Source organism: Conger conger, chromosome 7, assembly GCF_963514075.1.
Source record: "Conger conger chromosome 7, fConCon1.1, whole genome shotgun sequence".
Classification (NCBI taxonomy): domain Eukaryota; kingdom Metazoa; phylum Chordata; class Actinopteri; order Anguilliformes; family Congridae; genus Conger; species Conger conger.
The window spans coordinates 62,922,041-62,948,344 of record NC_083766.1 but is presented as its reverse complement, the minus strand read 5'-3'; the positions used below and the strand labels follow the sequence as shown (position 1 = coordinate 62,948,344).

The following is a 26,304-nucleotide window of genomic DNA, read 5'->3' as shown; positions in this document are numbered from 1 at the left end:
ACTGAATGTGAGCAAACAATTGTGAGCGTCACACATGTGGTGACAAAATCATGGGAGGACCTCAACTTCTATGCACTTTAGAACTTCACAGAAGACACGAATCCGGCTAAAATTGGTATTGTTTCACGGCGTTACTTTTTCCTGCTGTCTCCGAACCGTCACCTAGTTGGGAGAGCGAACCACTATTCCTTTTCGATTCCAGGGCCGAAGCTGCGAATTATGTAATACCCAACTTAAAGACTTAATTGGTTTCGGCTGCAGGAACGAAGATTGCTTCGGCATTTGCTTCCTTTATTGCACCGAAAATAATTACATTACGACGGGCTTTTCTGCGCGGCCATGATCGCTTTCAAAACGCCACGCAACAACTAAAAACGCACACGGACCAATCAGAACACTCAAAACAGAAACAACCCCCATGATTCCCACTCTTAAAGCTGCATACCCTCATTTACCGACAACGGCAATGATCCGGAGAACCAAATAGCTTTTAATTCCAAAAACATTTCAAAGGAGAAACATCAATGAGAAAATGAAAACATCGGGGCAAAAATAGGTTTAATCCGAACTTTTTTTTAAATCCGGGAACTCTTCAGGGGAAGTCGGTTAAAACTGACTATGATGAGCGACTTCATATCGAAAACTGGTGCCTTGGTCAGGATGGAAATGACAGGACAGTAAATGGCGCCACCCAGTGGTTCAGTAAAGGTACACACACGTACTGAGCAAACACACACTACAGAGATGAGGCTAATCACGCAAGTTCGTTTTCCATAGCTTACCCAACACACAGCAGTCTGGAGTGATTCCACTGGTGTATTTATTACACTCAACTCATTACACACACACCAGTGTACTTACAATACCACCATTTAACACAGGAATTACTCAGCATTAACATTGTGAGGTTATATCAAAAAAATTAAATTGCATTTATTTTTCAAATAATTTAGTTTTTGTTTAATCTGCAAATATTTTTATAAACCTGCTCAGAAGTGACTAAATAAAGCCCTGATATTTCAGTGGATGTTTACCCACAATCCCTCAGTGCTATTTTATACTCACAGAAACAGTGGACAGATCTGCATCCTGTGAGGAGACGGACCAAAGAATGGAAACAGTCTCTCAGTGAAGGAGTGTTTAAAAGTGTAGAGAGGAGTGTTGTCACTGCGGTCAGAGAATGACACCTCCCCCCTGTCCCAGTCCAGCTGCACTCTGACCTTCTGGAGTTTCCTCTGCACAGTGAGTAGTGTACGTGGGGAGGTCATGGCTGTGTATTTCCCACTCCTGTACAGCTCTATACCCCACACTCCTCCTGCTGGGCTCGGATCCACATCCCCTTTCCTGCTGAAGGACTCTTTAACCACACCCACCGCCCAGTACTCATTATCCCCCACTTCTACATCCCAGCAGTGTCTCCCTGAGCTGAATCCCTCAGAGCCTAGCACACAGCACCCTGTATGAAATCTCTCTGGATTGTCAGGAACCTGTTGTCTCTCACCACTGCATCTCACACTGGTCAGATCCTCAGACAGGGAGAGTTTGGGATGTGCTGTGTTTGGGTCCAGAGTCACAGGAGCTGAAGGGCCAGAGAATGAGACGTCAGCACTGATCTGCACAAAGAGAAACCGTCAGACACAATGGGCTCCTAATGATATAAACTGGGTTTCACAAGAACAACATTATAGCTTCAGATTCATGTGTGAGAGATGCACCAGAACTAAAGGATAATATTTCATAAGTCACACATTGTATAATCCCTGTAAGAGGGAGCAAAGCCTGTCAGTGTTTGTGTAGCTCCTGTCCTTCCCCTTAAATACAGTATCACTCTTAAAGCAGCATTTTATTATGAGCATCAGTGAGATTAAGGACTGGTGCTCAGTCTCTTCACTCCAGGGCTCTTACACCGACAGGACCAATATGACTCTGACTGGCTTCATCAGCTTGTGGAAAGGATGCTGAAGATTCCCCCTGTACAGTGACAATGTGGAGCTCCCTGCCCCCAGTACTCACTGTATTGAACAGTCCCCAGCATCTTCTCCCACACTCTGTACTTCAGATTGCCCAGGTGCTTGGCCACATCAATCAGTGCTCCGGAGACCTTCTCTGGATCCCCCAGTGTGCACTGGGCTCTGCAATAATATTCAGGAGTCACTTGTGCTGTGGGCGTGGTTTCATTACCATAGAAGATTATCAGCAGCAACATCAAATCTTCATTCTGTAAGAAAATGGCTCCATCCCTGTCAGCGTTCTGCCACACAGCCCCACTGAGAGACACACACTCACAGCCCCACTGAGAGACACACACTCACAGCCCCACTGAGAGACACACACTCACAGCCCGACTGAGGGACACACACTCACAGCCCCACTGAGAGACACACACTCACAGCCCCACTGAGAGAGACACACTCACAGCCCCACTGAGAGACACACACTCACAGCCCCACTGAGAGACACACACTCACAGCCCCACTGAGAGACATACACTCACAGCCCCACTAAGAGACACACACTAACTGCCCCACCCCACTGAGGGACACATACTATATTAGAGGCAAATATGAATTTGTTCACTTTAATATTTTAAAATGTTCCCTTCATATGTAGTCATTACTAAACTGCAGTAATTATTGCAGAGAGAGGCATTTCAAACACATTCCACAGTACCTCACTGTTAGAACACTACAGAGCTAATAAACTACTTTTCATATTTAAACTGATGAGAGAGGATGGAGTTTGCTTACCTGATTTGTGTGTCCTTGTAGCTCTGAAATAAGGAGAGTGAATTATTCTCACTATAGTCCATACTCAGTCCATTAAAAATGTGTTAGAAACCACATATCTGACTGAACATGCTTTAGATATGACATAGAAAAATAAATGTGCTGCTAATTAACATGGTTATTCATGTTTAGTGTGGGTGTAGCAGGTTGATGATAAAAAGGAGACCAAAGCTTTATCAAGCCAGATAAGTATAAAGAGATTTGATGATATTTGCTAGTTCACATGAAATGGTGCTTAAGAGAATACTATATTGTATAAATGAATGTGTGTGAGCATTAACAGCAGTTTGTATAGAGTCTTACAAACAGTGAGTGAACAGGGTTTACCTGCAGGAATGAGACATCTTCAGCTCCCAGCTCCTGTTCTATGGCTCTGATTTGTTCTGAAAGGGATGATATCTCTTCAGTCATCTTCTCAATCTTCTCCTTCATCATCTGACTCTTCTGCTCCTCTTCCTCCCTTAGTGCAGTGATCCTGACTGCCTCTTCCTCTTTTAGGAACTTCTGAAGTTTCTCAAACTCCATCTTTATCTGTCTCTCTGTGTGCTGGGCCTGGCTCTGGAATAAACATTATTCACCATCATTTCAGCGCAATCCATTGCTGCATTTTCAACACTGTGATTTAAAGACCTCAGTACAGTACCTTGATGTGCTCTGCTGTTTGATCATAGATTAGTTTCACTGCATTAAAGGCTTCTAGCTTCTCCTGCAGTGGAGCCAGTGCAGTCCTGAGTTTCTCCTGGAAAGAGTTCACACTTTACTGAGGAAACAGACCCACAGTAAACTTCAATACCTACACAGACAGCACAAGAGCCCCTGCTCAGACAGAGGGGAGCCAGAATGGAGACTCAGGTCACAGCTTGTGTAAAACACTGCTCACTGAGACCTATCAGTGCCCTGCCTCTATGACAGGACATGCCAGGTAAACAGGTGTGATTGCAGAACGTTACAAAACTTATACACTCTATTTTTTTGTGAAAATTCCATTCAAAAAATGTCTAATTTACGATACTGTTCCATGCTAAATAACATTTAACACAGCTCTGAAAATGTCTCCACACTCCTGCCCCTCCCCCCTGTCTCTCTCTGTCGGTCATGTGACACATAGTTAGGAGCTCAAACTGCAGTCAGGCCTGAGAACTAAAATGGTTCCTCTTTGGAACTACAGTAAATACTTCATTATTGAATTATTAATATTCAATAAAAATGATTGAATATTAATAATTAATAATTAATAAAATATATATTTTTTTATTATGTTTTGAGTTGAGCTGCTTGATAAGCTTCACCAAGCGCACCACAAAACCAACCTTTTCATAATCCAAATAATTTTCATTCACCAAGAATATACAAATGAAATTTGTAAAATAAAAACTTCATTCTGTTTACAAGCAAACAATAATTAAACAATTTAAGTTTCAATTCTGTTTTCAAACAGCTACCTTTACGTTTCTGCAGCCTCTAAAACTGGTCAAGGTTTGTGGTTTTCATGTTTTTCTGAGGTTTTCACAAACAAAGCAGTATTTGATCCACCAAACTTGTTTGCAGTTTCGAGAATCATTTATTTACTTACTTTAGATTTCAGCACAGCCTCCTCCATTGGACAGAAGTTGTGATTTCTGTGTGATCCTGTTAAACAGTTGACACAAAGGTGTTCATAATCATCCAGACAGAAGAGTTTGAGTTTCTCACTGTGCAGACTGCAGAGCACTTCAGATCCTGCTTCAGCTCTCTGACTTCTCTCCTTTAAGAACGCCTCACAGGTATTCCTCAGAGACAGGTTACAGGGAGGTTCATCCTCAGAAGATCTTCTCCTGCAAACTGGGCACTCCTGAGATCCCTTCTCATCCCAGTACTGCTTCCAGGAGAGAAGATCCAGACGCCATTCTGTCTCTGTCTGAGCTCAGTAATGTCTTCTGCTAAAAATGTTGCTTAGTTTTACTTTTCTTCACTGCCAGTATCGTTGCTAAGAAATGGTAGCTCTCAAGGTCCAATCTCCAATCAGTTGTAAAACAAGTCCAAGAGGTGAAAGATCCCGCGACAGCAAGGTCTGCAGAAAATTTGACTATTGTGGCACACTTGCATAACAGCTGATCCTCAGATTTCCAACCTTGAATATCAGACTAAACTCTCATTTTATGCACAGTCCTTCTCAGCACAACCAATAGCTTTCTTGAAAACCATCATATGACTTGGCTATATTACCAGGTGGCCTGTAATGTAGTGGTTAAGGTAAATGACTGGGACACGCAAGGTCAGTCGTCCTAATCCTGGTGTAGCCACAATAAGACCTGCACAGCCGTTGGGCCCTTGAGCAAGGCCTTTAACCCTGCATTGCTCCAGGGGAGGATTGTCTGCTTAGTCTAATCAACTGTATGTTGCTCTGGATAAGAGCATCTGCCAAATGCCAGTAATGTAATATTTCAGGTATTTACTTTTCAGCCCTGAAACCATTGTGGCGAATTGCCCCATTGATTTCCAAAAGAAAGAAGGATCTTTGAGACAGGTGCGTGGGGGGTTTGGACCCAAAATGCACGACTCAGAAACAATGGTGTAGTTAAGTCCCGTCAGGGTTTTATTCAGGGAAATCCAGAGAGCGTAGTCAAAAAACAAGCAATGGAAGGCTGTCAGTGGGGCAGAAGCACAGGCTGTGGACGGTAGGCAGGCTCAGGGTCAATGACGGTGCAAGAGTCAAGATCGAAGTCTGCTCCGCAGGGCAAAAGCACAAAAACTGCAGGCAAAGTCATGGTACAGGCAGGCGATGGTCAACAAAACAGAAATCAATAAACAATGGTCAAAAACAGGCTTGGATCATAAAGGGTCAACAATGGTTCGGTTCGGTTCGGTTCGGTTCGGTTCGGTTCGGTTCGGTTCGGTTCGGTTCGGTTCGGTTCGGTTCGGTTCGGTTCGGTTCGGTTCGGTTCGGTTCGGTTCGGTTCGGTTCGGTTCGGTTCGGTTTAACCACTCAAGCGACCAGGAGGCAAACCATTTTGCACAGACATGGCATGAAACTGAGCTTTTATGCAGGTGTAGACAGGTGTAGACAATTAGCTTGAGAGCAGCAAGAGAATGGAAATCAGGTGTGGAGGATTGACAAGTTAACAAGGTAATTAGTAATCGTTAGTAATAAACCTATCCTGCCCTAGCATTAGTAAATTAGTAAATGACATGCACAAGAAATGTAAGGTAACATGAACACATGATTAGTATGTTAGTATTACCCAATCCTGATCTAGCATTAGTAGATTTAGTAAAAAGACAAGGGAAATTGAAACAATTAGGGTGTGAGTGACAGAAAGGGAGAGAGAGAAAGCAGGAATGCAAGGTTTGCAGAAAGACACGAAAAAGTGTATGCTAAATCAATGAACAGTACAACATAACATGGAACATAAATTGTGACATAACATTTGCAAAACAATGACAGTAACTATATAACATGACATGACAACATGAAACGTGACAATCTTTTTACATACATCTTGCTTTTTAGGCTGTGTCTTCTAACAAACTGAAATCATTAACATGAAAAACATGTGAAACACGGTGCTATTCACTATATAGTGTTTTCCAGAACTTTCTACGACCTATAGATCATTTTTGGTGCTTTCCACCTCATATTAATCATTTTACTTAACTTTGGATTACATGTGGGTCACTTATGCATTTCTAACAACGATATTTATCAGTAATAAGTCATAAAGAGTATACAGATGTACTAAACAGCAGTCAAATCAAAATCATAGCAATTATATGATAGACATCAGTGAAAATATAAAAATAAGTCATAGAAAGTATAGACATACTGAACAGCAGTGAAATCATAGAAAATATATAATAAACATCAGAGAAATCATTGAATATATAATACTACACATCTGATCACTACTTCTAAGTGAGTAAATGTAATTCTTTAACTTGCAGTCTTTGCTGTCTTTTTGACAGTGTACACTGTGGTTTCTTGCGTTTTCATAAGCTCAGTTATAAAAAGGTTCTAGGTTCATTCAATTTAATAAAACAGCATACATATGATATATTGATTACATGTTGTGTATACATATATATTGATACACTCTTAACATACATCTTTGAGAGCGTTGAAGGAACCAGCTTGTTCATTAGGGCAGAGTCTGATTTTGATTTGCACTTTTAGGGGGGGAGGGGGGATCTCCTGCTCTGTGAATTTTCCCTACACCAAGGGCGTCACCAAGGTTTGAATACATTTGGGGCTGAGCCCAAGTAATTTGGGGCAGAGCCAAAGTCATTTTGGGCTGATTGTAGAGGGAAATTTTATAAATCCTACAATGTATAAGTTTGCATAAACTGTGTTTTTATACGTTAAGACAGCTTGCCAAACTGCTGAGCTGGAATATTCAGACTGCAGCTTGTGGCAAGTTGATAAGGGGAGGCTGTTTACAAGAAAAGATAAGGTATGATATCAAGCCCTGACTTCTGTGTATTTAATGCGCTCACACCAACCCAGCCCCCTGATGAGCAATCAATATTACATTAATTGTGTTTGGCAGATGCTCTTATCCAGTGTGACGTACAGTTGATTAGACTAAGCAGGAGACAATGTAGGGTTAAGGGTCTTGTTCATGGGCCCAATGGCTGTGCAGATCTTACTGTGCTACACTGAGTCACGTCCCTTAACCACTATGCTACAGGCCACCACAATAGGATACGCAATATGATACACATACCCTTTGGTAGTAAACATCTTTAGAAATCTTAAACATTGTACCTTGGACAAGACTGGTGAATGATTAGACAGCTTAAAACTCTGTCATGTGTTAAGCGAAGAGACAGGTAAAAAGGGGACGGCCCCCTGTTGCATTTTGGTGAAAGTGTCGGTAAGCACATACCCCCAATTCTTTATTGGCTTGCAAGCGATGAATAAAGTCTTAAAATACTCAAAACATGAGCCAAAGTCATGAGCTGGGAATTTTATGTATTTTACCTTTACAGTCTAAATTACTGTATTGTTTATCAGTCCATCCATCCATCCATCCATTATCTTAACCCGCTTATCCTGAACAGGGTCGCAGGGGGGCTGGAGCCTATCCCAGCATACATTGGGCGAAAGGCAGGAATACACCCTGGACAGGTCGCCAGTCCATCGCAGGGCACACAGACCATTCACTCACACACTCATACCTACGGGCAATTTAGACTCTCCAATCAGCCTAACCTGCATGTCTTTGGACTGTGGGAGGAAACCGGAGTTCCCGGAGGAAACCCACGCAGACACGGGGAGAACATGCAAACTCCACACAGAGAGGCCCCAGCCGACGGGGATTCGAACCCAGGACCTCCTTGCTGTGAGGCGGCAGTGCTACCCACTGCACCATCCGTGCCGCCACTGTTTATCAGTCTGTATGCATAAATATAATAAACAAGGAGCCTGGTGACAGTAGATTGGATTGAGAGACTTATTTGTGTAACCATTTAAGCAGTACCTCTTGCTATACCTCACCGATCTGCTATACCTGACCTGTCTGCTATACCTCACCGATCTGCTATATGTGACTTATCTGCCCTGGGAGTTTCTGGATGTATGTTATGGGTGTGTGTGGGGCGTTTGTCTGCATGACCTTAGTGTGTGTAATGTGCGGTTTGGGTGTGTGTCTATACACTATTTTATGATACCATTGTTTTAGCAACAATGGATCCTTATTTTATAACGTGTGTGGTGACAAAACAAGCATGAAGGACCTCAACTTCTATGCATTTTAGAACTTCACAGATGACATGAATCAGGCTAAAATTGGTATTGTTTCACGGTGTTACTTTTTCCTGCTCCTATAGTTGGAGACGCAGGGGAACCGAACCACTATTCCCTTTGCATTCCAGGGTGTGGGGTGTGAATCAGTCTGTTGATCATTACAACGCTCCTAATGATGGCTCTACACCGTTTTAATTTTTATCTGCCTCTTAGTTATGTTTCTCCCAGAATCTTTTTTTCTGGTTCTAGTGTTTGTTTTTGCATATCCTGTAATTTTGTCCTGTTGTATGTGCCATTACAGAGATTGTGTGTTTTGCTGCTTCATCAGCTTTTTTGTTGCCCAGCGATACCATATCTTGTTTCCCTGTGTGTGCCGCACATTTTATAATGGCCAATTGTTTCGGGAACTGCAGTGTCTATTAGTGCCAATATCAGTTCTTTGTGTTGTTTTGGTTTTTCTGTGGAGGTCACCATGCCTGTTTCTCCACTGCCCTGCAAACTCATGACATGTGGAGTGTGTGTACTGGCTGTCCGTAAAGATTTTTGCCGTTTTTGCCTCAGCCAATTTGCATGCTAAAAAACGCCCTAAACCGAAACCCATTCATTCTCAATGGTAGAGTCCTAAACCACGACGGATGCGATATATTTTCGGCCACCGCGTCGACCGCAACGGAGCCGTGGCGCTGTTTCGCGTTTTACACCAGAGCTTTTATTGTTTAGCTAAAACGCCCTAAACCGAAACCCATTCATTCTCAATGGTAGTCCTAAACCACTACGGATGCGATATATTAGTACCTGTATTTGACCCACTTGGCAGACTGCTTCATGTTTATTTGTCTCATGATAAGGTGTAAAAAAAGGAGTCTTTTTAACTGAAAAATTATGTTTATTTGCAGGAACAGCATTTGTCACAGATACAGGCAATGCACTCTGGATTCAGTGGACTTTATCTTAATCCCGCTATTCGGAATGGCTTTGAATACCCTTTTCAGGCTGTTATCTGAGGCGGGGAAACAAATGTTTATGACAGGAATCGTACTCAAAACTAGAATTGAGTATTACACCCATCAGTGAGGACCCATTGTCACTTTATATTTATATATTTTCCTTTTCTTTTTATAAGTTGCTATAAATGGTTATCATAAAACATCACTTGAGTGGATCACATTAACTTAAAAAGGTGAAGTTTATCATTTTTAAATAACAGCCAGATCATATTCTGTTGATAAGTGGCTGGATTCAAACCCTTATTTCAAGAGAGGGGGTCACCTTAGGTCAAAAAATCTGTTATAGCAATTCGCGACTGGCCGGCAGCCGGGACACACAAGGTCGGTGGTTCTAATCCCCGGTGTCGCCACAATAAGATCCGAACAGCCGCTGGGCCCTTGAGCAGGGCCCCTTAACCCTGCATTGCTCCAGGGGAGGATTGTCTCCTGCTTAGTCTAAGCAACTGTACGTCGCTCTGGATAAGAGCGTCTGCCAAACGCCAATAATGTGATGTAATGTAATTCAGCCGCTTGAGCAGAGCAGTGGGAAGGTGAAGCTTTTGCTTGTAGCCATGACTACCGCGTGCCCACTGCAATTTTCTCCGGCATCGTTCTATTTGCACGATCCATCCACGGACGTGACAAGGTCGGCATTTCCGAGAGAAACGTCCAGCAGACCTGCTCGCACAGCCGCAGGCCTCACTGCGGCTGTGTTTGCAAAAGGAGAGCCGAGCAGTGTGAGCGGTCGGTATAGCACTACCGGTGCGGGGGCGTGAACAGCCATTGCTGCAGCCACTACAGCTTGTAGGCAGACTGGCATGGCTCTTGCTACAGGGTCTAGTCTGGTAGAGTAATATGCCACCAGTTTCTGTTTACCCCCAAATGTTTGTGTCAAGACCGAGGTCATGAATCCATTTCTGCAGTCCACGGACTGCTGAAATGGTTTACTTCCGTCTGGGTTTGCCAGCACTGCCGAGAGCCAACTAACGGTCGCTTTACCTTCATAAAGGCTTCTTCCACCTCAGGTGTCCATCGGACCTTCTCCTGGGCTGTCAAAGGCCTGGTGTATATGAGGTCGGTCAGTGGTTGGGTCAGTTCCGCATAGTTACAGATCCATACTCAACCATTATTAATCAAACTAACGTTAGACCAGAGTAGTTATTTACCAACTAATCAATTAACGTCCGTCATTATTCTCACCTGCCACTGCTCCTCCGTTCCTAATTACTGACACTTATTAACCGACTAACATTAGATCAGCGTAGATACTAACACATTAGCCAATTACCCACTAATCATCCCTCGTTCAGTATCCACTCCCATTTCCTACCTGTTCCCAGTGCTGTTCCCTTTGCATGCTGATCACTTCCATCTGCATCTCGTTTCCGCTGAATCAATGACCGTGATTCTGAGCAGCTGTCCGCTCTGCTACGTCAGCTCTGTTCTTTCCAGCACTCATTGCGAAATCGTCCCTGTTGTGCCTTGTTTTGATTTTCCCTGTTTACGACTTTTCTTCGTCCCACGTCTTCTGTCTGCCACGCTCTGAACCCTGTCTGTTTGACCACCGCGTCCGCCTGCCACTTGTTGCACCCAGCCTCCGCTGCCTGCCTTCTGCTCGACCCGGCTTGTGAAGACCCCTGCCTGACTTCCACTACCCCAACCATCTGCCTGTTTCAGAAGCCTGGATTCCCCTTCGGCATTCCGCCTCGCTGAATGTTTCTTCTGGCTTGCGACACACGCCCCGGCTCTCGACTACAACTCGGCCCAGCCAATCGCCAGAAGTATGAATAAATACTGTACACACAATATTTGTTGAAGGGAATATTTGAGCGTGATGCTCTGGCCGAACCCCACAAGCACGTCTCTGTCGATGAGGCGGGGTTCACCCGGACGAACCGGTGGGCGGAGGAGAGGAAGGAATCTCATTGGCCAGCGCTCATTGTTGAGGTGCCAGGACAACGAGGAGGCAGTGTGACCCTGTGGGCTGTCCTCCACTGCCATGCGTGAGGTACGGCCTGACCCAGCCCACAGTCTGGCCTGACCCAGCCCAGAGTCCAGCCTGACCCAGCCCAGAGTCCAGCCTGACCCAGCCCAGAGTCCAGCCTGACCCAGCCCACAGTCCGGCCTGACCCAGCCAGCCAGTCTGGGTCGTGTGAATTGTAAACTATTCTCTTGCTGTTTTTGTTTGTCCTGCTGCATATACAGAGTTCCTTTTTTGAATGCTTCTCCAGTTTGAACTGACTACAGATTTTTCTTCCTTCAACTGTGTTGTGTTTACTGTACAGTACTTTTCACTCAGCATCAGTTTCCAGTGCTGCAAAATATAATATAATATCAAAATGTGCACACTTGCTCATTTGTTAATCATCTAACTGTTATGTACCGCTCTGAGAACCCAAACGCAGACCACAGGATTATCCAAAATCGTGTTTAATAGTCCGAAATAGTAGCCAAGAGATCCAATACAAAGACAAAAACGAAAGGCCAAAAAAAGGGGGTCAAAAATCCAGAAAATCAAAAGGCTGAAGTACAAGAGGACGAAGGCAAGAATCAAAACCAGAAAACAAAGCAGAAAGTCGAAAAGCAGAAAGGCAAACAAATCAAAAGGCAAAGGGGTGTCTATCTAGAATCTCAAGAGTTAGGCTTCAGCACTAAAACTGATCAACGTTCTGACAAAGAACAATGCAGAGACTGAGGTTTAAATACATGAGGGAAGGTGACAATCTAGGCGGGGCTGGGAAAAAGGTGGGCTAAACAAATAGACAACAGGTGGGGAAACATAATAGGGTAATAACTTAATAACGGGAGGGAGACGAAAACGCGGACTGGATGCACGAAACAAAACATGTGAAACATACGGCTCCGGATTAAGGAGTAGACATTTGCACAGTTTGAAGACGTAGTGATAGTTAGAGACAGGTGTGAACACTTCGCTGAAACTAAACGAGTAATCAGGGATAGCATAGGGTGGAGAGTTACAGAACAGTGCAGAAATACTAAGGGATTGCGTTAATGAGTTAGTTACGTGAATATTTCTAAACTACCCAATAAAAGTGATTGTTAGTTAGTTAGGTAGACAGACAGTAAGTGTATTAATCGGATTAGTACTGTACAAAACCTAGATTAGTAGTAGTTAGTAAGAATCGTGCTTTACAACATTTAACGACCAAGAAAAAGCAGGAAGTAAGAATCGCGAGTTTTAGAAGGAATGTTGAAAACCCGAAAACTACCGTAACCACCCGAATAGTGGGGCACGCAGACAGGGGAGTGACAAGACTGATAAACATTCAGACGCAGACATAACAGGGGATGACAAATGAGAACTGTAATGGAAAACACAAGCCAATTTCAAAAATGAATAAATAACAAGAATAAACATAAATACACACAGGACAAATACAGGAACATTACACTAACATTGCAAAGGTTAAAATCTGAAAACCAGAACATAAGCATATACGTGACTCCTGACTCACTGCTATAAAAGGTTTCGCAGTAGTGCAGTGAATCTTTCTGATTTTTGAGAAGAGAATTTGCGGTTGGTATGGATATTTGAGATTTGTACTGATTGATGTGTACTTTTGGGATTGTGTTAATATTTTTGAGAAAAAGGGGAATTGTTTCATGAAATGTATCAAATAAAAAAAACTGTAAAAGCAAGTTATGTTTCCGTAGCTTGCCTAACGCACACTGTCATGACAATCACAAAGAAGGCTATAACCCCTTTTCTATTGTAATGAGGTTGTTTATCACAGTGCGGTCTCAATGACCAAAGAGGCCTATGACCCTGTTCAGTAAGGGTCACTCAGCCATCCTGACTGCTGACTCATTTGTAGCATTGATTGTATAACACTGACCTGCACTGACCCCAAACCGCATATGTAAGAATAATTCATTTATTCATTTATTCTGGTGCTTGTAACTATAAAGCACATATATCTGAAGTCAACGCCAAAATAGACCAAAAGCTACCACATCTGTGTGTCACAACTGATCTCAGATCAGCTCAAGTGAGTGTGGAATGAACCCAAACCCAGCGTATGAGGGGCGTATTTGTCTCTGTCTGCGTTCATACTGCACTGGAGAGAGACTTACCACACAGAGAGGCCCCGGCCGAATAGGATCCGAACCCAGGACCTCCTTGCTGTGAGGCGGCAGTGCTACCCACTGCACCATCCGTGCCAATCCGTGCCACCATCAGCAATAACATTGTGAGGTTATAAACAAAATCTCATGAAACACTACGGAATGTTTGCATTCACGTTTCAAATAATAGAGAGAATTTTGTTCATGTTTTATGTGCAAATATTTTATAAACCTGCTCAGAAGTGATTAAATAAAGCCCTGTTATTTCAGTGGATGTTTACCCACAATCCCTCAGTGCTATTTTACACTCACAGACACCTTCAGTGGACAGATCTGCATCCTGTGAGGAGACGGACCAAAGAATGGAAACAGTTTCTCAGTGAAGGAGTGTTTAAAAGTGCAGAGAGGAGTGTTGTCACTGGGGTCAAAGAATGACACCTCCCCCCTGTCCCAGTCCAGCTGCACTCTGACCCTCTGGAGTTTCCTCTGCACAGTGAGGTCTGTAAGCGGGGAGGTCATGGCTGTGTATACCCCACTCCTGTGCTGCTGTATACCCCACACTCCTCCTGCTGGGCTCAGATCCACAACCCCTTTCCTGCTGAAGGACTCTTTAACCACACCCACCGCCCAGTACTCATTATCCCCCACTTCTACATCCCAGCAGTGTCTCCCTGAGCTGAATCCCTCAAAGCCTAGCACACAGCACCCTGTATGAAATCTCTCTGGATTATCAGGAACCTGCAGTCTCTTAGCACTGCGTCTCACACTGGTCAGATCCTCAGACAGGGAGAGGAGTGGATGTGCTGTGTTTGGGTCCAGAGTCACAGGAGCTGAAGGGACAGAGAATGAGACGTCAGCACTGATCTGCACAAAGGGAAACCGTCAGGCACAATGGGCTCCTACTGATATAAACTGGGTTTCACAAGAACAACATTATAGCCTCAGATACATGTGTGAGAGAAGCACCAGAACTAAAGGATAATAATATTTTATAAGTCACACATTGTATAATCCCTGTAAGAGGGACCAAAGCCTGTCAGTGTTTGTGTAGCTCCTGTCCTTCCCCTTAAATACAGTATCACTCTTAAAGCAGCATTTTATTATGAGCATCAGTGAGATTAAGGACTGGTGCTCAGTCTCTTCACTCCAGGGCTCTTACACAGACAGAACCAATATGACACTGACTGGCTTTGTGGAAAGGATGCTGAAGATTCCCCCTGTACAGTGACAATGTGGAGCTCCCTGCCCCCAGCACTCACTGTATTGAACAGTCTCCAGCATCTTCTCCCACACTCTGTACTTCAGATTGCCCAGATGCTTGGCCACATCAATCAGCGCTCCTGAGACCTTCTCTGGATCCCCCAGTGTGCACTGGGCTCTGCAATAACATTCAGGAGTCACTTGTGCTGTGGGCGTGCTTTCATTACCATAGAAGATTATCAGCAGCAACATCAGATCTTCATTCTGTAAGAAAATGGCTCCATCCCTCCCAGCGTTCTGCCACACAGCCCCACTGAGAGACACACACTCACAGCCCCACCTAGAGACACACACTCACAGACCAACCCCACTGAGAGACACACACTCACAGCCCCACTGAGAAACACACACTCACAGCCTCACTGAGATACACACACACTCACAGCCCCACTGAGAGACACACACTCACAGCCCCACTGAGAAACACACTCACAGCCCCACTGAGAGACACACACTCACATCCCCACTGAGAGACACACACACACAGCCCCACTGAGAAACACACACTCACAGCCCCACTGAGAGACACACACTCACAGCCCCACTGAGAGACACACACTCACAGCCCCACTGAGACACACACTCACAGCCCCACTGAGAAACACACACTCACAGCCCCACTGAGAGACACACACTCACAGCCCCACTGAGAGACACACACTCACAGCCCCACTGAGAAACACACACTCACAGGAGCATGGGGGGTATTTGTATTAGAGAGAAATATGAATTTAATAACTTTAATATTTTAAAATGTTCCCTTCATATGTAGTCATTACTAAAGCTGCAGTAATTATTACAGAGAGAGGCATTTCAAACACATTCCACAGTACCTCACTGATAGAACACTACAGAGCTAATAAACTCTTTTTGATATTTAAACTGATGAGAGAGGATGGAGTTTACTTACCTGTTTTGTGTGTCCTTGTAGCTCTGAAATAAGGAGAGTGAATTATTCTCACTGTAGTCCATATTAAGTCCATTAATACTGTGTTAGAAACCATATATCTGCCTGTATGCTACTGAACATGCTTTAGATATGATATAGAAAAATAAATGTGCTTTTGTAACATGGTTATACATGTGTACAGTGTGGGTGTAGCAGGTTGATGAGCATTAACAGCAGTTTGCATAGAGTCCTACAGATACAGAGTGAACAGATCTTACCTGCAGGAATGAGACGTCTTCAGCTCCCAGCTCCTGTTCTATGGCTCCGATTTGTTCTGAAAGGGATGATATCTCTTCTGTCATCTTCTCAATCTTCTTCTTCATCATCTGACTCTTCTGCTCCTCTTCCTCTCTCAGTGCAGTGATCCTGGCTGCCTCTTCATCCTTTAGGAACTGCTGAAGTTTCTCAAACTCCATCTTTATCTGTCTCTCTGTGTGCTGGGCCTGGCTCTGGAATAAACATTGTTCACCATCATTTCAGCACAATCCAGTGCTGCATTTTCAACACTGTGATTTAAAGACCTCAGTACAGTACCTTGATGTGCTCTGCTGTTTGATCACATATTAGTTTCACTGTATTAAAGGCTTTTAGCTTCTCCTGCAGTGGAGCCAGTGCAGTCCTGAGTTTCTCCTAGAAAGAAATGAGTCCACACTTTACTGAGGAACCAGACCCACAGTAAACTTCAATACCTACACAGATAGCACAAGAGCCCCTGCTCAGACAGAGGGGAGCCAGAATGGAGACTCAGGTCACAGCTTGAGTAAAAACAGTGTGCTCACTGAGACACATATCAGTGCCCTGCCTCTATGACAGGACATGCCGGATGAACAGGTGTGACTGCAGAAAGTTACTGAATTTATACACTCTATTTCTTTTGTGAAAATTCCATTGTGAAAATGTCCGAAGTTTAATTTAGGATACAACACAATAACCTGAGGCATGAACTTTGACCCCTACTGTCCCATGCTGAGCACTGCTCCCTAACATAGCTCTGAGAATGTCTCCACACTCCTGCCCCTCCCCGTCTCACTCTGCCAGTTATGTGACATGTACTTAGGGGCTCAAAATGCAGTCAAACCCAATTTTGTAAAGATCAGAACAAATCAATCACCAATACTTTTCAGATTAAATTCTGGAAATATAAATTGAATAAAATAATTGAACATTTCAATTCTGATCTCAAACATTTACCTTGTACTTTCCTGCAGCCTCTTGAACTGGTCGTAGTTTGTGGTTTTTATGTTGTTCTGAAGTTTGACAGACAACACAGACGGGTATTTCATCCTCCAAACAGAAGAGTTTGAGTTTCTCACTGTGCAGACTGCAGAGCACTTCAGATCCTGCTTCAGCTCTCTGACTTCTCTCCTTTAAGAACGCCTCACACGTATTCCTCAGAGACAGGTTACTGGTAGGAAGATCCATAGAAGATCTTCTCCTGCAAACTGGGCACTCCTGAGATCCCTTCTCTCTCCACCAATGCTGCAGACAGGCCTTACAGAAGCTGTGACTGCAACTCAGGACAACAGGATCCCTGAAGATTTCAGAGCACACAGGACAGGAGGGCTCCTCTTCCAGGAGAGAGGAAGCAGACGCCATTCTACCTCCGTCTGTTCTGAGCTCAGTAATGGCTTCTGCTAAATCTGTTGTTTAGTTTCACTTTCCTTTACTGCTCTTCAAAATGAAATGTCTTGAAATTAATCCTTGTCTATTTTTATTCCTGAGGAAATATCTTTAAAAACTGTGTATCTAAAGCGTCTGTGAGAAACTGTACTTCTCTCTTCCTGTTTGACACCCCAGTTTATCAGTGCCATCACTTCCTGAGTGGCTGATCTGACAGCAGTTTCGCACCAGCTGCATGAGGAACATCTGTTGCATACAGTTCAGCTCAAGTTAAAAAATAAAATAAAATAAAATACATATATCGATATCAATATCTATATGTTCTGATGTTCTTTTAGATGTTCACATTAAACTTTATACAGTTTTTTATTTTTTTGCAAGGAGACTTATGAAACAATTCCCTCTTTTCTCAAAAAACTATAAACACAATCCCAGAACTACACATCAATCAGTACAAACCTCAAACATCCACCCCAAACTCAAATTCTCTTCTCAAAAACATACTCGTCCATCAAAATTAAACTTTGCTTTCATATGGTGCACACAGTCAGAAATTCAAAGCACTGCTGCAGAAACCTTCTATAGCAGGAGTCAGGAGGTTTATGCTTATAGTTTCTCTCAATTGCTTACACACGTTTTCTGAAAGCGTGGCTCATTTTGTTAACACTCTAAAAACCAAACACAGAACTCCACAAATCCCTTGCAAAAGCAAACACTGCATTCAAAACAATGTTATGTCTCCTCAAAATAAAATTGTCTTCAAATGACACACACAAACCATCAAATGAATAGACATTTCTAAGAACCAATTGGACACTGAGGTGCTCAGTGGAAAACACTACTATGATAATCTAGGCCTTTTGCATTTCCAGTGTTACACTACATACTGTACATTCAGTAGCCTGTTGTAAACTGCTATGTTTTCATACTCAAATATAAAACACAAATACAAGAATATCATTTTTTAAATTCTGAAATCCTGTATACATCTCAGCAAACACAGTTGGATTTGTAAAGTGTTCTTCATACAGGACAAACAATAGAAAAAGGAAATAAGCCTTCTGCATATACTGAAAAGAAAAATAAAATTAGGTTGCATCCTGCCTTTCGTTTCTGTCTGGCCACAGGACCTCATCGACATCACAGGCAGTGTTCTCCCAGACCAAGCAGCGGGGAAAGTATCACCTGGCATGACGAATCCAGCCCTGATATGCTTCAGCAGCTGGATGAATCCAGCCCTGATATGCTTCAGCAGCTATACAATTCCAACGCCACGCTGAAAAAAACTCCTCTATAGGGCTGTAAATGGAGAATATGCGGGTAGATAAAGAACGGAAAAACGTGGCTGCTCGATTAACCAGTAGTGGACCAGAGCAGCCCGGTGGAAACTCACGTTGTCCCTGATGACAACGTCCCTGGGCTGCTCTGGGCCATCCGTCTGCTCGGCTGGAGTGAGGATGTCATGTAGTGAGTCCAGGACAGAGATGAGATGGGCACTATTGTCGGGGCCAGGGGTTGAATGGTGATGGAGGACGCCTTGGTGATGTACACACTCGACCACTGTGGAATTTGCCTCATTGAGTCAAAACTCTACACACAAGCCAAATAAGACTTTTTCAAAATGGCATTTTTGCAACATGATACACACATCCACCATTTGAATTACGCTTTCAAAGTAGCAACAACACTCTGATATACTTTATACAAAATACTGCTGTCTTTAGTGCTTTGTATACTTTTACATTTTCTCATACAGGCTTCTGTGAAAGATTGTTCCAGTACAGTACATCTACTCACATTTCAACGAACACATAAATAGAAAGACTTCAGAGAAAAATAAATACAGCTTTTTTTTTTCCATTCCAGGTTTTTACAACAAGCAAAAAACACAAAGAAAATTAGAATTACAGTATAGTAATCAATACAATATGTTACTGTAAACTCAAGGAAACAAAAATAATGACATAATATTGTAAGGGATGGGGTGGATGGTTTGTAGATTGCACCTTCTGTTAGGGTCTGGCCACATCACCTCGTCCACATCACAAGCAACATCATCCCTGGCCAGGCAACGGGGAAAATATGGCCGCCCAAAATGGCCCCTGCCTCAGGCACATACTGCGCTGTCTGAATGGATCTATGCAGTGAAAATAGGACACAATCTACTGCCAATACTCGATTACAGTATAATACAGTGACATTTGCACAGTCATAGGGAAGATCTTTGACTCTAACACTGTTCCACTCAAACTAAAACTGGACAGCTGTTCATTGCAAGATGCGGCAGCGTTGATATACTGACATGGCTCATATTATGGAATGTTGCGTGATCTGCGACAGACCCAATATTGTAGAACTATATTGTACACACTCTCTCTCTCTCTGCTTTTCCAATGATCGCAAGAGATTTCACTGTGTGTGTACATTGTGTTTGTACTCTCGGTGCCTTTGTTTAGGGCATGGTTACAAAAGTTAAGGTTTTGATGCTTTTGTCTAAGCATTCCATTTTAGTGAGTAAGCAACCGTAAAACTAGCGGGCCAGGAACCTGATCAATGACACGCTGGCCGATGACCCCCCCCCCCCCTTCCCACTCTCACTCTGCCTCTCTCTGCAAAGTTGGCATCCATTGTTCTCCAACACAGGAGAGCTCACCTTTGCCCCTTTCATTGCTAAAGCTGTGATTGCTCACTGAAAAGCAACAGGTGTGCCCAAATGAGGAGTAAATGGTGTGATTGGTGATTTGAGTTTAGCGTTCTGAATGGTAGTGTTTTACATGTGATCACAAGAGATTGCATCAATGAAGATTGTGCCAATTGAGAAAAAAAATATTTTTTTCAGATTTTCATATTTGCAATGTTATACTCCTAACAAATGAGGGCATGTGCACATATTCAAAGGTGCTACTATACCTCACCCCACTGCTATACCTGGCCCCCCTGTTATACCTGACCCCACTGCTATACCTGACCTGTCTGCTATACCTGACCCCACTGCTATACCTCACCTGTCTGCTATACCTCACCTTCCTGCTATACCTGACCTGTCTGCTATACCTCACCCCACTGCTCTACCTGACCTGTCTGCTATACCTCACGCCACTGCTATACCTGACCTGTCTGCTATACCTGACCTGTCTGCTATACCTCACCCCACTGCTATACCTCACCTCTCTGCTATACCTCACCCCACTGCTATACCTCACCTGTCTGCTATACCTCACCCCACTGCTATACCTGACCTGACTGCTATACCTCACCCCACTGCTATACCTCACCTGTCTGCTATACCTCACCCGTCAGCCATGCTGACAGACAAACAGCTGCCATGGGAACAATGTGAGTTTCCCGGGTGTGTAGTTATAAGGTCGGGGTGTGTGTGATGGGTGTGTGTGGTTATATGGTCTGTGTGTGTAGAGTGTGTTACAGGTGTGTGGTTATACAGTCTATGTGGGTGTGTGGTGTGCGTTTGTCTGTATGGCCTTAGTGTGTGTCATGTGCGGTTGGGTGTGCGTGTGTATACACTATTTTATGATACTATTGTTTTAGCAACGGTTCCTTATTTTATAACATGTGTTCCAGGTCCCAATTAAGGGGGTCCCCACAACAGGTAAGTATAGACCTGTTTCATACAGGAAAACAGGACTTTCTTAAATGTTCCTATTTATGACAAATCTGCTCTTTCCACAATCATCTGTTACAATATCTCTTTGCCATACAAAGGTACATTTCAGTTGTAATACATGCAGCATCAATTGACTGAATGTACTGAAAGCTAATAGCCAGTAGGCTAGCATTCAAATAGTAAGGCTACCACTTGTGGGCATACATCCTGTCTATTTTACAGTTCACAGCTTCACATGCCTTTAAATAGCCTAATATCCATTTAATTTGACAATGTCCTAAGCCTATTTCCCGTTACACACATACCAGTGTACTTACAATACCACTATTTAACACAGGAATTACTCAGCATTTACATTGTGAGGTTATATCAAAGAAATTAAATAGCATTTACTATTCAAATAATTTAGTTTTTGTTTAATCTGCAAATATTTTTATAAACCTGCTCAGAAGTGACTAAATAAAGCCCTGTTATTTCAGTGGATGTTTACCCACAATCCCTCAGTGCTATTTTATACTCACAGAAACAGTGGACAGATCTGCATCCTGTGAGGAGACGGACCAAAGAATGGAAACAGTCTCTCAGTGAAGGAGTGTTTAAAAGTGTAGAGAGGAGTGTTGTCACTGCGGTCAGAGAATGACACCTCCCCCCTGTCCCAGTCCAGCTGCACTCTGACCCTCTGGAGTTTCCTCTGCACAGTGAGGACTGTAGGTGGGGAGGTCATGGCTGTGTATTTCCCACTCCTGTACTGCTCAATACCCCACACTCCTACTGCTGGGCTCGGATCCACATCCCCTTTCCTGCTGAAGGACTCTTTAACCACACCCACCGCCCAGTACTCATTATCCCCCACTTCTACATCCCAGCAGTGTCTCCCTGAGCTGAATCCCTCAGAGCCTAGCACACAGCACCCTGTATGAAATCTCTCGGGATTATCAGGAACCTGTTGTCTCTCACCACTGCATCTCACACTGGTCAGATCCTCAGACAGGGAGAGTTTGGGATGTGCTGTGTTTGGGTCCAGAGTCACAGGAGCTGAAGGGACAGAAAATGAGACGTCAGCACTGATCTGCACAAAGGGAAACCGTCAGACACAATGGGCTCCTAATGATATAAACTGGGTTTCACAAGAACAACATTCTAGCCTCAGATACATGTGTGAGAGAAGCACCAGAACTAAAGGATAATATTTCATAAATCACACATTGTATAATCCCTGTAAGAGGGAGCAAAGCCTGTCAGTGTTTGTGTAGCTCCTGTCCTTCCCCTTAAATACAGTATCACTCTTAAAGCAGCATTTAATTAAGAGCATCAGTGAGATTAAGGACTGGTGCTCAGTCTCTTCACTCCAGGGCTCTTACACAGACAGGACCAATATGACTCTGACTGGCTTCATCAGCTTGTGGAAAGGATGCTGAAGATTCCCCCTGTACAGTGACAATGTGGAGCTCCCTGCCCCCAGTACTCACTGTATTGAACAGTCCCCAGCATCTTCTCCCACACTCTGTACTTCAGATTGCCCAGGTGCTTGGCCACATCAATCAGCACTCCTGAGACCTTCTCTGGATCCCCCAGTGTGCACTGGGCTCTGCAATAATATTCAGGAGTCACTTGTGCTGTGGGCGTGGTTTTATTACCATAGAAGATTATCAGCAGCAACATCAGATCTTCATTCTGTAAGAAAATGGCTCCATCCCTCCCAGCGTTCTGCCACACAGCCCCACTGTGAGACACACACTCACAGCCCTACTGAGAGACACACACTCACAGCCCCACTGAGAAACACACACTCACAGCCCCACTGAGAGACACACACTCACAGCCCCACTGAGAGACACACACTCACAGCCCCACTGAGGGACACACACTATATTAAAGGCAAATATTAATTTAATAACTTTAATATTTTTAAATGTTCCCTACATATGTAGTCATTACTAAACTGCAGTAATTATTACAGAGAGAGGCATTTCAAACACATTCCACAGTACCTCACTGTTAGAACACTACAGAGCTAATAAACTACTTTTCATATTTACACTGATGAGAGAGGATGGAGTTTGCTTACCTGTTTTGTTCGTCCTTGTAGATCTGAAATAAGGAGAGTGAATTATTCTCACTATAGTCCATACTCAGCCCATTAATAATGTGTTAGAAACCACATATCTGACTGAACATGCTTTAGATATGACATAGAAAAATAAATGTGCTGCTGTAACATGGTTATTCATGTTTAGTGTGGGTGTAGCAGGTTGATGATAAAAAGGAGACCAAAGCTTTATCAAGCCAGATAAGTATAAAGAGATTTGATGATATTTGCTAGTTCACATGAAATGGTGCTTAAGAGAATACTATATTGTATAAATGAATGTGTGTGAGCATTAACAGCAGTTTGCATAGAGTCCTACAAACAGTGAGTGAACAGGGTTTACCTGCAGGAATGAGACATCTTCAGCTCCCAGCTCCTGTTCTATGGCTCTGATTTGTTCTGAAAGGGATGCTATCTGTTCTGTGATCTTCTCAATCTTCTTCTTCATCATCTGACTCTTCTGCTCCTCTTCCTCCCTCAGTGCAGTGATCCTGGCTGCCTCTTCATCCTTTAGGAACTTCTGAAGTTTCTCAAACTCCATCTTTATCTGTCTTTCTGTGTGCTGGGCCTGGCTCTGGAATAAACATTATTCACCATCATTTCAGCACAATCCAGTGCTGCATTTTCAACACTGTGATTTAAAGGCCTCAGTACAGTACCTTGATGTGCTCTGCTGTTTGATCACAGATTAGTTTCACTGCATTAAAGGCTTCTAGCTTCTTCTGCAGTGGAGCCAGTGCAGTCCTGATTTTCTTCTGGAAAGAAATGACAGAGTCCACACTTTACTGAGGAAACAGACCCACAGTAAACTTCACTGCCTACACAGACAGCACAGACAGCCCCTGCACAGACAGAGGGGAACCAGAATGGAGACTCAGGTCACAGCTTGTGTAAAAACACTGTGCTCACTGAGACACATATCAGTGCCCTGCCTCTATGACAGGACATGCCAGGTAAATAGGTGTGACTGCACAACGTTACTAAACTTAAACACTCTATTTTTTAGTGAAAATTCCATTCAAAAAAATGTTTAATTTACGATACAGCACAATAACCTGAGGCATGAACTTTGACCCCTACTGTCCCATGCTGAGCACTGCTCCCTAACACAGCTCTGAGAATGTCTCCACACTCCTGCCCCTCCCTCCTGTCTCTCTCTGTCAGTCATGTGACACGTAATGAGTAGCTCAAACTGCAGTCAGGCCTGAGAACTAAAATGGTTCATCTTTGGAACTACAGCAAATACTTCATTCTATAAAATAATGAAAATTATTAATCTTCAATATAAATGATTGAATATTAACAATGAATAATTATAAAATACATTTTTAAATTTTATGTTTTGAGTTGAGCTGCTTGATAAACTTCACCAAGCGCTCCACAAAACCAACTTTTTCATAATCCAAATCATTTTCATTCACCAAGAATATACAAATGAATTTTGTAAAATACAAAAATTCATTTTGTTTCCAAGCAAACAATAATAAAACAATTAAAGTTTCAATTCTGTTATCAAACAGCTACCTTTACGTTTCTGCAGCCTCTAAAACTGGTCAAGGTTTGTGGTTTTCATGTTTTTCTGAAGTTTTCACAAACAAAGCAGTATTTGATCCACCAAACTTGTTTGTAGTTTCGAGAATCATTTATTTACTTACTTTAGATTTCAGCACAGCCTCCTCCATTGGACATACGTTGTGATTTCTGTGTGATCCAGTTAAACAGTCGACACAAAGGCGTTCATAATCATCCAGACAGAAGAGTTTGAGTTTCTCACTGTGCAGACTGCAGAGCACTTCAGATCCTGCTTCAGGTCTCTGACTTCTCTCCTTTAAGAACGCCTCACAGGTATTCCTCAGAGACAGGTTACAGGGAGGTTCATCCTCAGAAGATCTTCTCCTGCAAACTGGGCACTCCTGAGATCCCTTCTCTCTCCACCAATGCTGCAGACAGGCCTTACAGAAGCTGTGACTGCATCTCAGGACAACAGGATCCCTGAAGATTTCAGAGCACACAGGACAGGAGGGCTCCTCTTCCAGGAGAGAAGATGCAGATGCCATTCTACCTCCGTCTGTTCTGAGCTCAGTAATGGCTTCTGCTAAATCTGTTGTTTAGTTTTACTTTCCTTTACTGCTATTCAAAATGAAATGTCTTTAAATGAATCCTTGTCTATTTTTATTCCTGAGGAACTATTTTGAAAAACTGTATCTAAAGCGTCTGTGAGAAACTGTACTTCCTGTTTGACACCCCAGTTTACCAGTGACATTCTGTCTCCATCTGTTCTGAGCTTCCCTCTTCCTGTTTGACACACGAGTTTATCAGTGACATTCTGTCTCCATCTGTTCTAAGCTTCTGCTAAATCTGCAGTTTCGTTTGAATACATTTGGGGCTGAGCCCAAGTAATTTGGGGCAGAGGCAAAGTCTGATTGTAGAGGGAAATTTTCTAAATCCTGACTTTTGTATGTTTTATAAATCCTACAATGTATAAGTATGCATAAACTGTGTTTTTATACATTAAGACAGTCTGCCAAACTGCAGCTTGTGGCAAGTTGATAAGGGGAGGCTGTTTACGAGAAAAGATAAGGTATGATATCAAGCCCTGACTTCTGTGTATTTAATGCGCTCACACCAACCCAGCCCCCTGATGAGCAATCAATATTACATTAATTGCTTTTGGCAGACACTCTTATCCAGAGCGACGTACAGTTGATTAGACTAAGCAGGAGACAATCCTCACCTGGAGCAATGTAGGGTTAAGGGTCTTGTTGATGGGCCCAACGGCTGTGCGGATCTTATTGTGGCTACACCGGGGATCGAACCACCAACCTTGGGGGAGTCATGTCCCTTAACCACTACGCGACAGGGCACCACAATAGGATACGCAATATGATACACATACCCTTTGGTAGTAAACATCTTTAGAAATCTTAAACATTGTACCTTGGACAAGACTGGTGAATGCTTAGACAGCTTTAAACTCTGTCATGTGTTCAGCGAAGAGACAGGTAAAAAGGGGACGGCCCCTTGTTGCATTTTGGGGGAAAGTGTCGGTGAGCACATACCCCCAATTCTTTATTGGCTTGCAAGCGACGAATAAAGTCTTAGAATACTCTGATTGTGTTGAACCGGGTTCTTCACCCTCTGCTGAAATAGGAAAAAGAGGATATTTCCACGATATGAGCCAAAC

The 26,304-nt window shown here is 43.3% G+C and overlaps 2 protein-coding genes across 2 annotated transcripts; both read right to left on the bottom strand.

Moving 5' to 3' along the window:
• Positions 1-763: 763 nt before the first annotated feature.
• LOC133133964 (E3 ubiquitin-protein ligase TRIM35-like) lies at positions 764-17,385 on the bottom strand. Its single transcript, XM_061250287.1, has 5 exons — positions 16,981-17,385; positions 16,324-16,419; positions 16,003-16,238; positions 14,840-14,976; positions 764-1,579 (listed from the first exon to the last, which is right to left on the bottom strand). Exons 1-5 carry the CDS (start codon positions 17,383-17,385, stop codon positions 1,062-1,064), a joined length of 1,392 nt encoding a protein of 463 aa, XP_061106271.1. The 3' UTR covers positions 764-1,061.
• A 3,381-nt stretch (positions 17,386-20,766) lies between these two features.
• LOC133133963 (E3 ubiquitin-protein ligase TRIM35-like) lies at positions 20,767-25,333 on the bottom strand. Its single transcript, XM_061250286.1, has 6 exons — positions 24,776-25,333; positions 23,780-23,875; positions 23,464-23,694; positions 23,100-23,122; positions 22,501-22,619; positions 20,767-22,066 (listed from the first exon to the last, which is right to left on the bottom strand). The coding sequence occupies exons 1-6, from the start codon at positions 25,175-25,177 to the stop codon at positions 21,549-21,551; spliced, it is 1,389 nt and encodes a 462-aa protein (XP_061106270.1). The 5' UTR covers positions 25,178-25,333; the 3' UTR covers positions 20,767-21,548.
• Positions 25,334-26,304: the final 971 nt, after the last annotated feature.

What these genes read in the sequence shown, in the direction of transcription:
- LOC133133964 (XM_061250287.1), bottom strand. Translation starts at nt 17,385, where the DNA reads ATGGCGTCTGCTTCCTCTCTCCTGGAAGAGGAGCCCTCCTGTCCTGTG. An exon ending in GTCTCATTCCTGCAGGTAAG is followed by an intron (nt 14,977 to 16,002) that starts ATCTGTTCACTC and finishes AGCACAAGTGAC; the next exon opens with TCCTGAATGTTATTGCAGAG. An exon ending in GCTGGAGACTGTTCAATACA is followed by an intron (nt 1,580 to 14,839) that starts GTGAGTGCTGGG and finishes CTGGCCCTTCAG; the next exon opens with CTCCTGTGACTCTGGACCCA.
- LOC133133963 (XM_061250286.1), bottom strand. Translation starts at nt 25,177, where the DNA reads ATGGCATCTGCATCTTCTCTCCTGGAAGAGGAGCCCTCCTGTCCTGTG. An exon ending in AGGCTGTGCTGAAATCTAAA is followed by an intron (nt 23,876 to 24,775) that starts GTAAGTAAATAA and finishes ATTTCTTTCCAG; the next exon opens with AAGAAAATCAGGACTGCACT. An exon ending in AAACAGCAGAGCACATCAAG is followed by an intron (nt 23,695 to 23,779) that starts GTACTGTACTGA and finishes TGTTTATTCCAG; the next exon opens with AGCCAGGCCCAGCACACAGA.